Source organism: Aphelocoma coerulescens, chromosome 28 (genome assembly GCF_041296385.1).
Source record: "Aphelocoma coerulescens isolate FSJ_1873_10779 chromosome 28, UR_Acoe_1.0, whole genome shotgun sequence".
NCBI lineage: Eukaryota > Metazoa > Chordata > Aves > Passeriformes > Corvidae > Aphelocoma > Aphelocoma coerulescens.
The window spans coordinates 5,925,861-5,940,301 of record NC_091041.1 but is presented as its reverse complement, the minus strand read 5'-3'; the positions used below and the strand labels follow the sequence as shown (position 1 = coordinate 5,940,301).

At 53.0% G+C, this 14,441-nt stretch overlaps 2 protein-coding genes across 2 annotated transcripts; both read left to right on the top strand.

The window, feature by feature from the left end:
* Positions 1 to 1,695: 1,695 nt before the first annotated feature.
* Positions 1,696 to 2,355, top strand: MRPL34 (mitochondrial ribosomal protein L34). Its single transcript, XM_068996999.1, has 2 exons — positions 1,696 to 1,760; positions 1,868 to 2,355. Exons 1-2 carry the CDS (start codon positions 1,696 to 1,698, stop codon positions 2,136 to 2,138), a joined length of 336 nt encoding a protein of 111 aa, XP_068853100.1. The 3' UTR covers positions 2,139 to 2,355.
* A 457-nt stretch (positions 2,356 to 2,812) lies between these two features.
* Positions 2,813 to 10,895, top strand: DDA1 (DET1 and DDB1 associated 1). Its single transcript, XM_068997001.1, has 5 exons — positions 2,813 to 2,911; positions 4,321 to 4,401; positions 6,074 to 6,125; positions 8,410 to 8,471; positions 10,408 to 10,895. The coding sequence occupies exons 1-5, from the start codon at positions 2,909 to 2,911 to the stop codon at positions 10,516 to 10,518; spliced, it is 309 nt and encodes a 102-aa protein (XP_068853102.1). The 5' UTR covers positions 2,813 to 2,908; the 3' UTR covers positions 10,519 to 10,895.
* The last annotated feature ends 3,546 nt before the right edge of the window (positions 10,896 to 14,441 follow it).

The window sequence follows — 14,441 nt, the reverse complement described above, 5'->3', positions numbered from 1 at the left end:
AACGTGGCAGTGCCAGGAACGTGGCAGTGCCACAAAGGCATCACTCGTGTGGCGGTGCCAGGAACGTGTCAGTGCCATGAAGGCATCACTCGTGTGGCGGTGCCAGGAACGTGGCAGTGCCAGGAACGTGGCAGTGCCACGAAGGTGTCACTCGTGTGACAGTGCCAGGAACGTGGCAGTGCCATGAAGGTGTCAGTGCCACGAAGGTGTCAGTGCCACAAAGGCGTCACTCATGTGGCAGTGCCCGGAATGTGTCAGTGCCACAACCACGTCAGTGCCAGGAACGTGGCAGTGCCAGGAACGTGTCAGTGCCACGAAGGTGACACTCATGTGGCAGTGCCAGGAACGTGGCAGTGCCAGGAACGTGGCAGTGCCACGAAGGTGACACTCATGTGGCAGTGCCAGGAACGTGGCAGTGCCAGGAACGTGTCAGTGCCACGAAGGTGACACTCATGTGGCAGTGCCAGGAACGTGGCAGTGCCAGGAACGTGTCAGTGCCACAAAGGCGTCACTCATGTGGCGGTGCCAGGAACGTGTCAGTGCCACGAAGGTGCCACTCGTGTGGCAGTGCCAGGAACGTGGCAGTGCCAGGAACGTGGCAGTGCCAGGAAGGTGACACTCATGTGGCAGTGCCAGGAACGTGGCAGTGCCACAAAGGCATCACTCGTGTGGCGGTGCCAGGAACGTGTCAGTGCCATGAAGGTGACACACGTGTGGCAGTGCCAGGAACGTGGCAGTGCCAGGAATGTGTCAGTGCCACGAAGGTGACACTCATGTGGCAGTGCCAGGAACGTGTCAGTGCCCGGAACGTGGCAGTGCCACAAAGGCATCACTTGTGTGGCAGTGCCAGGAATGTGGCAGTGCCAGGAACGTGGCAGTGCCACAACCACATCAGTGCCACGAAGGTGCCACTCGTGTGGCAGTGCCAGGAACATGTCAGTGCCAGGAACGTGGCAGTGCCACAACCACATCAGTGCCACGAAGGTGCCACTCGTGTGGCGGTGCCACCCAGGCGTCACAACTCGGGTGCACCGAACACCCCCCGGGGCTGGGACAGGAGGACAAACACCGAGCCAGGGCTGAGTTTTGGGTTCATTTTCAGCGAGTTTGGGCTTTGGCAGGGTTGAGCCTCATTCCTGACGGGCCAATTCCTGCTGGGACACAAAACCTGGGAGCTGCTCCTGCTCTTGGGGTAGGGCTGGGATAGGTCCAGGAAAGGAACAGTGGGATCCTGGAATGGTTTGGGTTGGGAGGACCTTAAATCCCATCCACTGTCCCAGGGTGCTCCAGCCTGGCCTTGGACACTTCCAGGGATCCAGGAGCAGCCAGAGATGCTCTGGGAATTCCATCCCAGCCCCTTCCCACCCTCCCAGGCAGGAATTCCCTCCCGATATCCCACCCGAATCTCTCCTTTTCCCATGGGAAGCCATTCCCTGCGTCCTGTCCCTTCATCCCTTATCCCAAGCCCCTCTCCAGCCCTCCGGGAGCCCTTTTAGGCCCTGCGAGCACCTTTGAGGCCTGCGTATCGCGCCGCATGTCGCGACAGCGCTGAGCACAACCCCCATGGCGACAAGGCCGCAGCGGGGCTGTTACCACGGTAACTCCGCCACGACCCCCCCACACACGCGAGGACTACAACCCCCATCAACCCTTGCGGCGCAGCGCAGGCTGTGATTGGCTGGGAGCACGGAGCCAATGGGAAGGGGCGTTGTTGGCGGGCGGAGCGCAATGGCGGCGCTGGGCTCGCTGTGGGGCCGCAGGTACCGGAGGGGGAGCGGGGCGGGGGTGGAATTCCAACTTTAACCATTCCAAATCAACCCCTTCCTTCCCTCTCCTCACTCCTTGTTCTCTTTTCACTCTTCCCAAGGCTCCCCTTGCTGCACCGCGGCCCTTTCCCGCTGCTCCCAAAGCCTCTGGAGCCGCTTCCCAGCGCTTCCAACCCGTCCGTCCTCGGCCGCATCCCGGTCCCAGCGTGGAGTTTCCAGCAAATGCGGGGGAAATCCCGAGGGAACGAGTACCAGCCCAACAACTGGAAGCGGAAGAGGACTCACGGGTGGATCAAGCGGATCAGCTCTGCCGGCGGGATCGCCGTGATCCTGCGCCGCATGCTCAAGGGCAGGAAATCCCTGAGCCACTGAGGGAGCCTCGGGAATCCGCCGGGAATCCGCCGGGAATTCGCCGGGAATTCGGGATGATCCCGCCGAGCCGTGGAGGTGGTGCCCGGCCCTTGCTCCCGGAGGGGTTTGGGACGCGGTTGTTGCTTGAGTTGTGAAATTATCCTGGTTTTTTTTTTTTGTGTGTGTGTTTAAATGCCGAGGGTTTGTGTTTATTCCGAGATAAACGTGGGAGTGTGAAGTGTGCTGGAATCGCGGCGTCTCGCCCGGGGGCTTCCCTGCGTTCGTTGTGATGGGAAGGTTAATGAGGAGGGGGGATCTGGCAGCTGCTGGGGAAGGATCTTTGGGGAGGATGGAAGGATTCAGGGGGTGGAATTAGGGCTGGAATTTAGGGTTGGCGGCGCTCTGTCCGTGTCAGCAGCGCCTCTGCGCCTTCGTTGCTCCATCCTGATCCCAGCACCAGCTCTGGGATGGGATGGACGGGAAGAATTCTCCTCCTCCTCCCCCCGCCGCTTAATGAGCAGCCTCTTAATTAACGCGCGAACCCGCCGCCCAAACTACGACTCCCAGCACGCCCCGCGCCGCTCTCCATCCGGGTCCTCCTGCGCTGCACCCGCCCCACCCTTCCGCGCGGGCACTTCCTGCCTCAACCCAACCTTACTGTCCATGATTGACAGGCGCGGCATCCAATAGAAGAGCAGCGTTTCGCTGTGCTGACCAATAGGCGCGCACGAGGCGGGCGGCCATGACAGTGGGCGGGCCGGGGCGGCTCCTCCCGGCTGGCGGCGGCGAAGATGGTACGTGAGCCCCCCGCCCCAATGGCGGCCCCGGGCCGGCCTCAGCGCCCCGGCCGCAGCCCCCGGGCCCCGCCGCACCGGCCGCGGCCCTCCCGGTACCGCAGGGGCCGAACCGCGCCCTCCTGCGGCCTGCAGGGCCCGCGCCCATCGCGGCCTGGGCGGCGGTGGTGGGGGGTGAGGGGTGAGGGGTGCCCGCCCTCAGGGCTGGGGGTGAGGGTGAGGGGGAGCCTCAGGGCGCGGCGGGGCCGGGCCGGACGATTTGGGGCTGCGGGGGGAGCTCAGGGTGGGGCTGTGGGGTGGTCTTGGGAATTTGGGGGTGCGGGGGGGTGCTGGGACCCCCGGGTGGGGTTGGAAGCACCCTGAGGTGAGCCTGTATGGGTGGGGGGGCACCCTGAGGGGGGCTGAGCTGTTTGTGTTGGGGGGGGGGGGTGAGGGGGGCACCCTGAGGTGAGGGGGATATCCTAAAATTGGGCTGAACCATTTGTTTTAGGGGGGGAGGTTAGGGGGGCACCCTAAGATGAGGGGGGCACCCTAAAGCGGGGCTGAACCATTTGTTATGGGGGGGGGGTCAGGGGGGCACCCTAAGGTGAGGGGGGCACCCTAAAGTTGGGCCGAACCATTTGTTTTATGGGGGAGGTTTAGGGGGGGCACCCTAAAGTGGGGCTGAACCATTTGTTTCATGGGGGGGCACCCTAAAGTTGGGTTGAACCATTTGTTTTGGGGGGGTGAGGGGACACCCTAAGGTTGGGCTGAACCATTTGTTTTATGGGGGAGGTTTAAGGGGGGCACCCTAAAGCGGGGCTGAACCATTTGTTGTGGGGGGGGGTTGAGGGGTGCTGGGTGTTCCCCCTTGGGATATTTGGGGGCAGTTTGGAATATTTTGGGATCCCTCTGGGTTTTGGGAGCTTCTCCGCCCTCAAGTTTTTTGGGAAGTGAGGGATTGGAGCCTTCACAGCCCTGGGACGATCCTTTGGGAATTTTGGGATGGGAATTGAAGGATTGGATCCCAGGAGTGCCCCCCCAGCCCTGGGATGATCCTTTGGGAATTTTGGGGTGGGAATTGAGGGATTGGATCCCAGGAGTGCCCCCCCCAGCCCTGGGATGATCCTTTGGGAATTTTGGGGTGGGAATTATTCCATGGGATTGATTTCGAGCCACCATTCCCAGGTATCCCAAGGGTTGGGAATTGGAGCCTTGGGATCACCCTTGGGAATTTTCCCTGGGAAAGGGAAACTTTGTGCTGCCCAAATCCTGGGAATTCTCGGCTTTCCCGCTCGATCCCCTGGAATTTGGGGCCGGGTGTGGGGTTGGTTGGACGGACACAAATCCCTGGGATCTCCGAGCATTCCTTGGGCTCTCCCTGCTCCTTTCCTGAGGTGGTTTTTTTTTTGGGAATTCTGGCTCTCCAGGCAGATTTCCTGAAGGGGCTCCCGGTGTACAACAAGAGCAACTTCAGCAGATTCCATGCGGATTCCGTCTGCAAGGCTTCCGTGAGTGCTCCCGAGCCCAGCGTTCCCAAATCCCAGCGTTCCCAAATCCCAGCGTTCCCAAATCCCAGCGTTCCCAAATCCCAGCGTTCGCAAATCCCAACCGTCCCAAATCCCGCTGTTCCTGGAAGCCCCCAATTCCCAAATCCCAGCGTTCCCAAATCCCAGTGTTCTCCCATCCCAAACCTCGCAAATCCAAATCCCAGCATTCCCGAATCCCGCTGTTCCTGAAAGCCTGCAATTCCCAAATCCCAACATTCCTAAATCCCAGTGTTCTCCCATCCCAAACCCCGCAGTTCCCAAACCCCGCAGTTCCCAAATCCCAGCGTTCCCAAATCCCAGCGTTCCCAAATCCCAGCGTTCCCAAATCCCAGTGTTCTCCCATCCCAAATCCCGCAATTCCCAAATCCCACACCATTCCCAATCCCCACCATTCCCAATCCCACCATTCCCAACCCCAGTGTTCTCCCATTCCCATTCCCACCATTCCCAATCCTGTAATTCCCAATCCCACCATTCCCAATCCCAGTGTTCTCCCATTCCCAAATCCCACCATTCCCAGTCCCACACCAATCCCACACCATTCCCAATCCCATAATTCCCAATCCCACACCATTCCCATTCCCACCATTCCCAACCCCACAGAATTTCCAATCCCACCATTCCCATTCCCACCATTCCCAATCCTGTAATTCCCAAATCCCACAGAATTCCCATTCCCACCATTCCCAAATCCCAGTGTTCTCCCATTCCCAGCCCCACAGAATTCCCAATCCCACAGAATTCCCAATCTCACAGAATTCCCAGCCCCACACCATTCCCAATCCCACACCGTTCCCAAATCCCAGCATTCCCAAATCCCAGTGTTCTCCCATCCCAAATCCCACCATTCCCATTCCCACCATTCCCAATCCCAGTGTTCTCCCATTCCCAAATTCCACCATTCCCAGCCCCACACCATTCCCATTCCCAATCCTGTAATTCCCAATCCCACCATTCCCATTCCCACCATTCCCAAATCCCAGTGTTCTCCCATTCCCATTCCCACCATTCCCAATCCCGTAATTCCCAATCCCACCATTCCCACCATTCCCATTCCCACCATTCCCAATCCCAGTGTTCTCCCGTTCCCAATCCCACCATTCCCAATCCCATTCCCATTCCCACCATTCCCAATCCCACCAATCCCATTCCCAATCCCATTCCCATTCCCACCATTCCCATTCCCGCCATTCCCAATCCCAGTGTTCTCCCATTCCCAATCCCACCATTCCCAATCCCACCATTCCCAATCCCATTCCCACCATTCCCAATCCCATTCCCACCATTCCCAATCCCACCAATCCCATTCCCAATCCCATTCCCATTCCCACCATTCCCAATCCCACCAATCCCATTCCCAATCCCATTCCCATTCCCACCATTCCCATTCCCACCATTCCCAAATCCCAGTGTTCTCCCATTCCCATTCCCACCATTCCCAATCCCGTAATTCCCAATCCCACCATTCCCATTCCCACCATTCCCAATCCCATAATTCCCAATCCCACCATTCCCATTCCCACCATTCCCAATCCCACCAATCCCATTCCCAATCCCATTCCCACCATTCCCAATCCCACCAATCCCATTCCCATTCCCGTTCCTGACGGATTCCTTGGAATTCCCGTTCCAGAACCGCCGGCCCTCGGTGTATTTGCCCACCAGAGAATTCCCCTCGGAACAGAGTGAGTTTTCCCGGGAAAATCCCGCTTTTTCCATCACTTTATCCGGCTTCACTGAGGAAATCCCCAAATCCCAACTTCCCCCTTCTTTATCCCAATTTCCCCCTTTTAATTCCCATTTTTCCCTTCTTTATTCCCAATTTTCTCCTCATTTATTCCCAACTTTCCCTTGATTTATTCCCATTTTTCCCTTTCTTAATTCCCAATTTCTCCCCTTCTTAATTCCCAATTTTCTCCCCATTTATTCCCAATTTTCCCTTAATTTATTCCCAATTTTCTCCCCTTAATTCCCAATTTTCCCCCCATTTATTCCCAACTTTCCCCTTCTTAATTCCCAATTTTCCCCCCATTTATTCCCAACTTTCCCCTTCTTAATTCCCAACTTTCCCCCCATTTATTCCCAATATTCCCCTTCTTTCTTCCCAATTTCCCCTTAATTTATTCCCAATTTTCCCTTCATTTATTCCCAATTTTTCCCTTTCTTAATTCCCGATTCCCCTTCTTTATTCCCAATATTCCCCTTAATTTATTCCCAACTTTCCCCTTCTTAATTCCCAACTTTCCCCCCCCATTTATTCCCAATTTTTCCCCTTCTTAATTCCCAATTTTCTCCCCATTTACTCCCAACTTTCCCCTTCTTAATTCCCAATTTCCTCCTTCTTAATTCCCAACTTTCCCCCCATTTATTCCCAATATTCCCCTTTTTAATTCCCAATTTTCCCTTAATTTATTCCTAATTTTCCCTTAATTTATTCCCAATTTCCCCTTAATTTATTCCCAATTTCCCCTTCTTAATTCCCAATTTTTCCCCTTCTTAATTCCCGATTCCCCTTCTTTATTCCCAATATTCCCCTTAATTTATTCCCAACTTTCCCCTTCTTAATTCCCAACTTTCCCCCCATTAATTCCCAACTTTCCCCTTCTTAATTCCCAACTTTCCCCCCATTTATTCCCAATTTTTCCCCTTCTTAATTCCCAATTTTCTCCCCATTTACTCCCAACTTTCCCCTTCTTAATTCCCAATTTCCTCCTTCTTAATTCCCAACTTTCCCCCCATTTATTCCCAATATTCCCCTTTTTAATTCCCAATTTTCCCTTAATTTATTCCTAATTTTCCCTTAATTTATTCCTAATTTTCCCTTAATTTATTCCCAATTTCCCCTTAATTTATTCCCAATTTCCCCTTCTTAATTCCCAATTTTTCCCCTTCTTAATTCCCAATTTCCCTTTCTTAATTCCCAATTTTCCCCTCATTTATTCCCAACTTTCCCCTTCTTAATTCCCAACTTTCCCCCCCCATTTATTCCCAATTTTCCCCCTTCTTAATTCCCGATTTTCCCCCATTTTTTCCCAACTTTCCCTCCATTTATCCCATATATTCCCCTTCTTAATTCCCAACTTTCCCCCATTTATTCCCAATATTCCCCTTTTTAATTCCCAATTTTCCCTTAATTTATTCCCAATTTTCCCTTAATTTATTCCCGATTTCCCTTCATTTATTCCCAATATTCCCCTTCATTTATTCCCAACTTTCCCCTTCTTAATTCCCAATTTCCCCTTCTTAATTCCCAATTTTCCCCTCATTTATTCCCAATTTTTCCCCTTCTTAATTCCCAATTTTCTCCCCATTTACTCCCAACTTTCCCCTTCTTAATTCCCAATTTCCTCCATCTTAATTCCCAACTTTCCCCCCATTAATTCCCAACTTTCCCCTTCTTAATTCCCAATTTTCTCCCCATTTATTCCCAATTTCCCCTTAATTTATTCCCAATTTCCCCTTCTTAATTCCCAATTTTTCCCCTTCTTAATTCCCGATTCCCCTTCTTTATTCCCAATATTCCCCTTAATTTATTCCCAACTTTCCCCTTCTTAATTCCCAATTTCCCTTTCTTAATTCCCAACTTTCCCCCCATTAATTCCCAACTTTCCCCTTCTTAATTCCCAACTTTCCCCCCATTTATTCCCAATTTTTCCCCTTCTTAATTCCCAGTTTTCTCCCCATTTACTCCCAACTTTCCCCTTCTTAATTCCCAATTTCCTCCTTCTTAATTCCCAACTTTCCCCCCATTTATTCCCAATATTCCCCTTTTTAATTCCCAATTTTCTCCCCATTTATTCCCAATTTCCCCTTAATTTATTCCCAACTTTCCCCTTCTTAATTCCCAATTTTCCCCCATTAATTCCCAACTTTCCCCCAACAATTCCCGACTTTCCCTCCCTCCTCAATCCATGGAATCCTCCTCACCCTGGGATGGTTTTCCCACTTTTTCCTTGGAATTCTTCCCAGTTATCGTGACAGAGAAGACGAACATCCTCCTGCGCTACCTCCACCAGCAGTGGGACAAAAAGGTGACCCTTGGCATCAGAATTCCCAAAGATTTTTCCCGGGAATTTGGGATGGATTCATCCCCAAGAAGAATTCAGATCTTTGGGAATGAAATCCCGGCCTCTGGGAATGGGGGAGGGGGGGGATGGGAATTCTGGGAGAGGGGGAAATTGGGGTTAAAGGGAGGGTTTGGGTGGGATTTGGGATGGGGGATGGTGGGATTTGGGGAATGCTGGGATTTGGGGAATGCTGGGATTGGGAGTGCTGGGATTTGGGGAATTCCTGGGATTTGGGAATGTTGGGATTTGGGGAATTCTGGGATTTGGGGAATTCCCAGGATTTGGGAAATTCTGGATTTGGGGAACTCCAGGATTTGGGAACTCCAGGATTTGGGGAACTCTGGGATTTGGGGAACTCCGGGATTTGGGGAACTCCGGATTTGGGGAACTTTGGGATTTGGGGAACTCTGGGATTTGGGGAACTCTGGATTTGGGGAACATTGGGATTTGGGAACTCTGGGATTTGGGGAACTCTGGATTTGGGGAACATTGGGATTTGGGAACTCTGGGATTTGGGGAACGGTGGGATTTGGGAAATGTTGGGATTGAGAATGTTGGGATTTGGGATCTCTGGGATTTGGGGAACATTGGGATTTGGGGAACTCTGGGATTTGGGGAACTCTGGGATTTGGGAACGCTGGGATTTGGGGAACTTTGGGAATGAGAATGTTGGGATTGGGAACTCCAGGATTTGGGGAACTCTGGATTTGGGAAACACTGGGATTTGGGGAATTCCTGGGATTTGGGGAATTCCTGGGATTGGGGGAACTCTGGGATTTGGGGAATGTTGGGATTAAGAATGTTGAGATTTGGGAACGTTGGGATTGGGAACTCTGGGATTTGGGGAACTCTGGGATTTGGGGAACGCTGGGATTTGGGAACTCTGGATTTGGGGAATTCTGGGATTTGAGGAACTCTGAATTTGAGGAACTCCGGATTTGGGGAACTCTGGGATTGGGGAACTCCGGGATTTGAGGAACGCTGGGATTTGGGGAATGTTGGGATTGAGAATGTTGGCTTTGGGAACTCGGGGATTGGGGAACTCCGGGATTTGGGGAACTCCGGGATTTGGGGAACTCTGGGATTTGAGGAACTCTGGGATTTGAGGAACGCTGGGATTTGAGGAACGTTGGGATTGAGAATGTTGGGATTGGGGAACTCTGGGATTTGAGGAACTCCGGATCTGGGGAACTCTGGATTGGGGAACTCTGAATTTGAGGAACTCCAGATTTGGGGAACGTTGGGATTTTGGGAACTCCAGGATTTGGGGAACTCTGAATTTGAGGAACTCCAGGATTTTGGGAACTGCGGGATTTGAGGAACTCCGGGATTGGGGAACTCCGGGATTTGGGGAACTCTGAATTTGAGGAACTCCAGGATTTGGGGAACTCCGGGATTGGGGAACTCCGGGATTTGAGGAACTCCGGGATTTGGGGAACTCTGAATTTGAGGAACTCCAGGATTTGGGAACTCTGGGATTTGAGGAACTCCGGGATTGGGGAACTCCGGGATTTGGGGAACTCTGAATTTGAGGAACTCCAGGATTTGGGGAACTGCGGGATTTGGGGAACTCCGGGATTTGGGGAACTCTGAATTTGAGGAACTCCAGGATTTGGGGAACTCCAGGATTTTGGGAACTGCGGGATTTGGGGAACTCTGAATTTGAGGAACTCCAGGATTTGGGGAACTCCAGGATTTTGGGAACTGTGGGATTTGGGGAACTCCAGGATTTGAGGAACTCCGGGATTTGGGGAACTCTGAATTTGAGGAACTCCAGGATTTGAGGAACTCCAGGATTTTGGGAACTGCGGGATTTGGGGAGCTCCGGGATTTTGGGAACTGCGGGATTTGGGGATCCCCAGAGCCGTGGGGAGCAGCTCCGCTGGCCTCTCGTTCCCAGAATGCGGCCAAGAAGCGGGACCAGGAGCAGGGCGAGCTGGAGGGCGAGAACTCCGCTCCCCCCCGGAAAATCGCCCGGACCGGCAGCCACGACATGACCGAGGACACTTAAAAATCCGGGAAATCCGGGAACTCCCGAGGCTCTTCCCGCTTTTTTCACCTCTCACTCCCCCCCTTCCCCTCCCCCCTTCCTTCCTCTTCCTCCTCCCCCATTCCCCAAGCGCTCGGATTTCCCGGGATCTGCCCTATTTATTTGGGATTCGCCTCTTTCCCGGTTTGTTTTTTTTTTTTTTGTATTTATGCCACGGGAATTTGGATGGAGAAGGAAAATTTGGGATCCTTAGGGGAAAAAAAAAAAAAAATCCCATTCCCAAAATTCCGCTTTTTTTCCGGGATTGCTGGGATTTGCTCCTTGGAATGTCTCTGGGACAATTCCGGTCTTTTCCTAAAATTCCTCCTTTTTTTTGTTTTTTTTGGGATATCCCAGAATTCCTTATTCCCAGCATTCCATTTTTCCTGGGATTGTTGGGATCTCCTCCTTAAAATCTCCCAGAATTCCTTTGTTTTTCCCTAAATTTCCCAACTTTTTTTGGGGGGGGGAGGGGATTGTTGGGATCTCCTCCCTTCCCAAAATTCTTCCTGCACTCCCTGGGATATCCCGGAATTCCTTATTCCCAAAATTCCCTCTTTTTCTGGGATTATTTGGATTTACTCCTTAAAATCTCCCAGGAGAGCTCCTTATTCCCAAAATTCCCCTTTTCCTGGGATTCCGGACTTCTTCTCCCTTCGATATCCCAGAATTCCTTATTCCCAAAATTCCCCGTTTTCCTGGGATACCTCAGATCTCCTCCTGTGATTTCCCAGGAGAGCTCATTCCCAAAATTCCCCCTTTTCCTGGGATTCTTCCTTCTGAAATTCCAGGAGGTTTTTTTGGGATTTTTTTTTTCCCTTCCCCCCCTTGAAATATTCCCAGGAATCCTTTGGATCTTCCCAATCCAAGCATCCAACTGAGGCCTTCCCATTTTTCCATACAATTCCCAACCCCTTCCCGGGCTCCGATCATGGCTGGAGCCCATTCCCGGGAATTTGGATCCCAGGATTTTTATGGGAAGAGGGGAGGGGGAGGGGCTCGATCCAGGGATTTTCTGCCGGAATCGTTGCTCTTTTCCATCCTTCAATCCCGACTTTTTTCCGGGGTTTTTTTGGGGGTTGTTGGGTTTTTTTTCTTTTTGTGCTTCCCGGGAAAATCACCGGATCCTCTCCGAAGGATCGCTCGGAATTCCAAAGGGACGGAGCTGGGAGCGGACTGGGAGCGGCTCCGCCCTTGGATTTGGGAGAATCCGGGATGGAATTTGGGATCCAGGTTGGAATTTGGGATGGAAGAATCCAGGCTGGAATTTGGGATCCAGGTCGGAATTTGGGCTGGGAGAATCCGGGATGGAATCCGGAATTTGGGATGGAAGAATCCGGGATGGAATCCGGAATTTGGGATGGAAGAATCCAGGATGGAATCCGGAATTTGGGATGGAAGAATCCGGGATGGAATCTGGAATCTGGAATTTGGGATGGAAGAATCCAGGATGGAATCCGGGATCCAGGCCGGAATTTGGGATGGAAGAATCCAGGATGGAATCTGGAATTTGGGCTGGAAGAATCCAGGATGGAATCCGGGATCCAGGCCGGAATTTGGGCTGGAATCCCGGGAATGTGGATCCAATCCAACACTCCGGAATCCCCAAAATCCCTCGGGATTGAGACAATTCCCAGCCGCCTTTCCGGGACGATCCAGAGGCTCGGGATTCCTGGAAAACCTTGGGAAAAGCCCAGAAAGGACGAGCTTAACCCCAAAATTCCGTCTGCTTTTCCAAGAGGAGCCGATTCCCGCGGAAATCCCGGAATTCGGAGCCGTTTCCCCTCCCCCCCGCCGAGAAATCCGCGGGGATTTTTCCGGGAGATCCCAAAAAATTCCCGGCTCCGACGCTCGTGGGGCTCCCTCCGCCTCTTTTCCCAGAAAATCCCGATCCGTCCTCGGAATTCCGGGCTGGGAACGGCCAAAATTCCGCCGGCGCCGGAAGCGGAACCTCGGGAAGAGCAGGACAAAGCTCCCGGTCGGAATTCCCGGAATTTGGGACTGGAATTGAATCCAGAACTTTGGCGCTGCCTCCGAACCTTTTTCCCGGGTTTTTTTTTGGGGGGGTGTTTTTTTTTTTTTTTATGGAAGCAACTTTGGAATTCCTGGAATGCCGAGCGCACGCGGGGGGGGGGGGGGGGGGGGCGGGGGAGGGGGGGGAGGAAAAGCAGAATTCCCGGGAATTTTTTGGGTGGGATTTTCCAGCTGGAAAACTCCGGGCTGAGCCGGATTTGGGGGATCTTTGGGAAGAATTCCGGGATCCCAGGAGAGGAGGGCGCTCGGATCCCGGCATTCCGGAGGCTCGGGAATGTTGTTCCATTAAAAAGTTGGCACTTCCTGCTGGAATTCCCGGTTTTCTGGCCTTGGGAAAAGGGAGCTGGGAGCGTCGGGAATGCGGCCGGAGCGAGGAGGGGGATGGGCAAGTCCAGGGGGGGAAATTCCCGGATTGGCCGGAGCTGGAGGGATTTGGGATCGTCGGGAGTGGCCGGATCCCATCCCGGGATTTGGGATCCTTGGGATTCTCATCCATGGATTTCTTTGGGATCCCTCCACTCTTTCCTGATCCCATCCCGGGATTTGGGATGCTTGGGATTCTCATCCCATCTGTGGATTTGGGATTCCATCCATGGATTTGGGATCTTCAGGAGTGGCTGGATCCCATCCCGGGATTTGGGATTGTCAGGAGTGGCCGGGTCCTATCCAGGGATTTGGGATTCTCATCCATGGATTTATTTGGGATCCCTCCACTCTTTCCAGATCCCATCCCGGGATTTGGGATCCTTGGGATTCTCAGCCCATCCCTGCATTTGGGATTCCATCCATGGATTTCTTTGGGATCCCCCCTCTCTTTCCTGATCCCATCCCTGGATTTGGGATTCTCATCCCATCCCTGGATTTGAGATTTTCATCCCATCCCTGGATTTGGGATCCCTGGAGTTTGTCCTGATCCCATCCAGGGATTTGGGATCCTTGGGATTCTCATCCCATCCCTGCATTTGGGATCCCTCTTCCCATTTTTCCCATCCCTGCATTTGGGATCCTCATCCATGGGTTTATTTGGGATCCCTCCACTCTTTCCTGATCCCATCCCTGGATTTGAGGTTTTCAGCCCATCCCTGCATTTGGGATCGTTCTTTTTCCTCATCCTATCCCCAAATTTGGGATTCTCTTCCATGGATTTATTTGGGATCCTTGGGAGTCTTTCCGGATCCCATCCCGGGATTTGGGATCCTTGGGATTCTCATCCCATCCCTGCATTTGGGATCCTCATCCATGGATTTCTTTGGGATCCCCCCTCTCTTTCCTGATCCCATCCCTGGATTTGGGATCCCTGGAGTCTTTCCTGATCCCATCCAGGGATTTGGGATCCTTGGGAGTCTTTCCTGATCCCATCCAGGGATTTGGGGTTGGGATTCTCAGCCCATCCCTGCATTTGGGATCCTCATCCATGGATTTCTTTGGGATCCCCCCTCTCTTTCCTGACCCCATCCCGGATTTGGGATCCCTGGAATTTTTCCCTGATCCCATCCCCGGATTTGGGATCCTCCTCCATGGATTCATTTGGGATCCCTGCAGTGACTCCCGATCCCATGGATTTGATCCCATGGATTTGGGATTTGCTCTCTTCCCTGATCCCATCCCGGAATTCGGGATCCTGATCCCATCCCTGCATTTGGGATCCCTCATCCCCCCCCTCCTCCAGCTCATTCCCGACTTTCCCTGGAATTTCGGGAGCTCCTCCCGCCTCGACCCCGCATCCGCATGGGAAACAACCCCGAATATTCCCTGGAAAATCCGGCTGCGACTTCCTGCTGCCTTCCAGCCCCAAATTCCCAAAATCCGGCCCCAAATCCCGGGATTTTCCCCGCTTCTCTTGGCACAATTCCCGCCTCTTCCTCCTCATC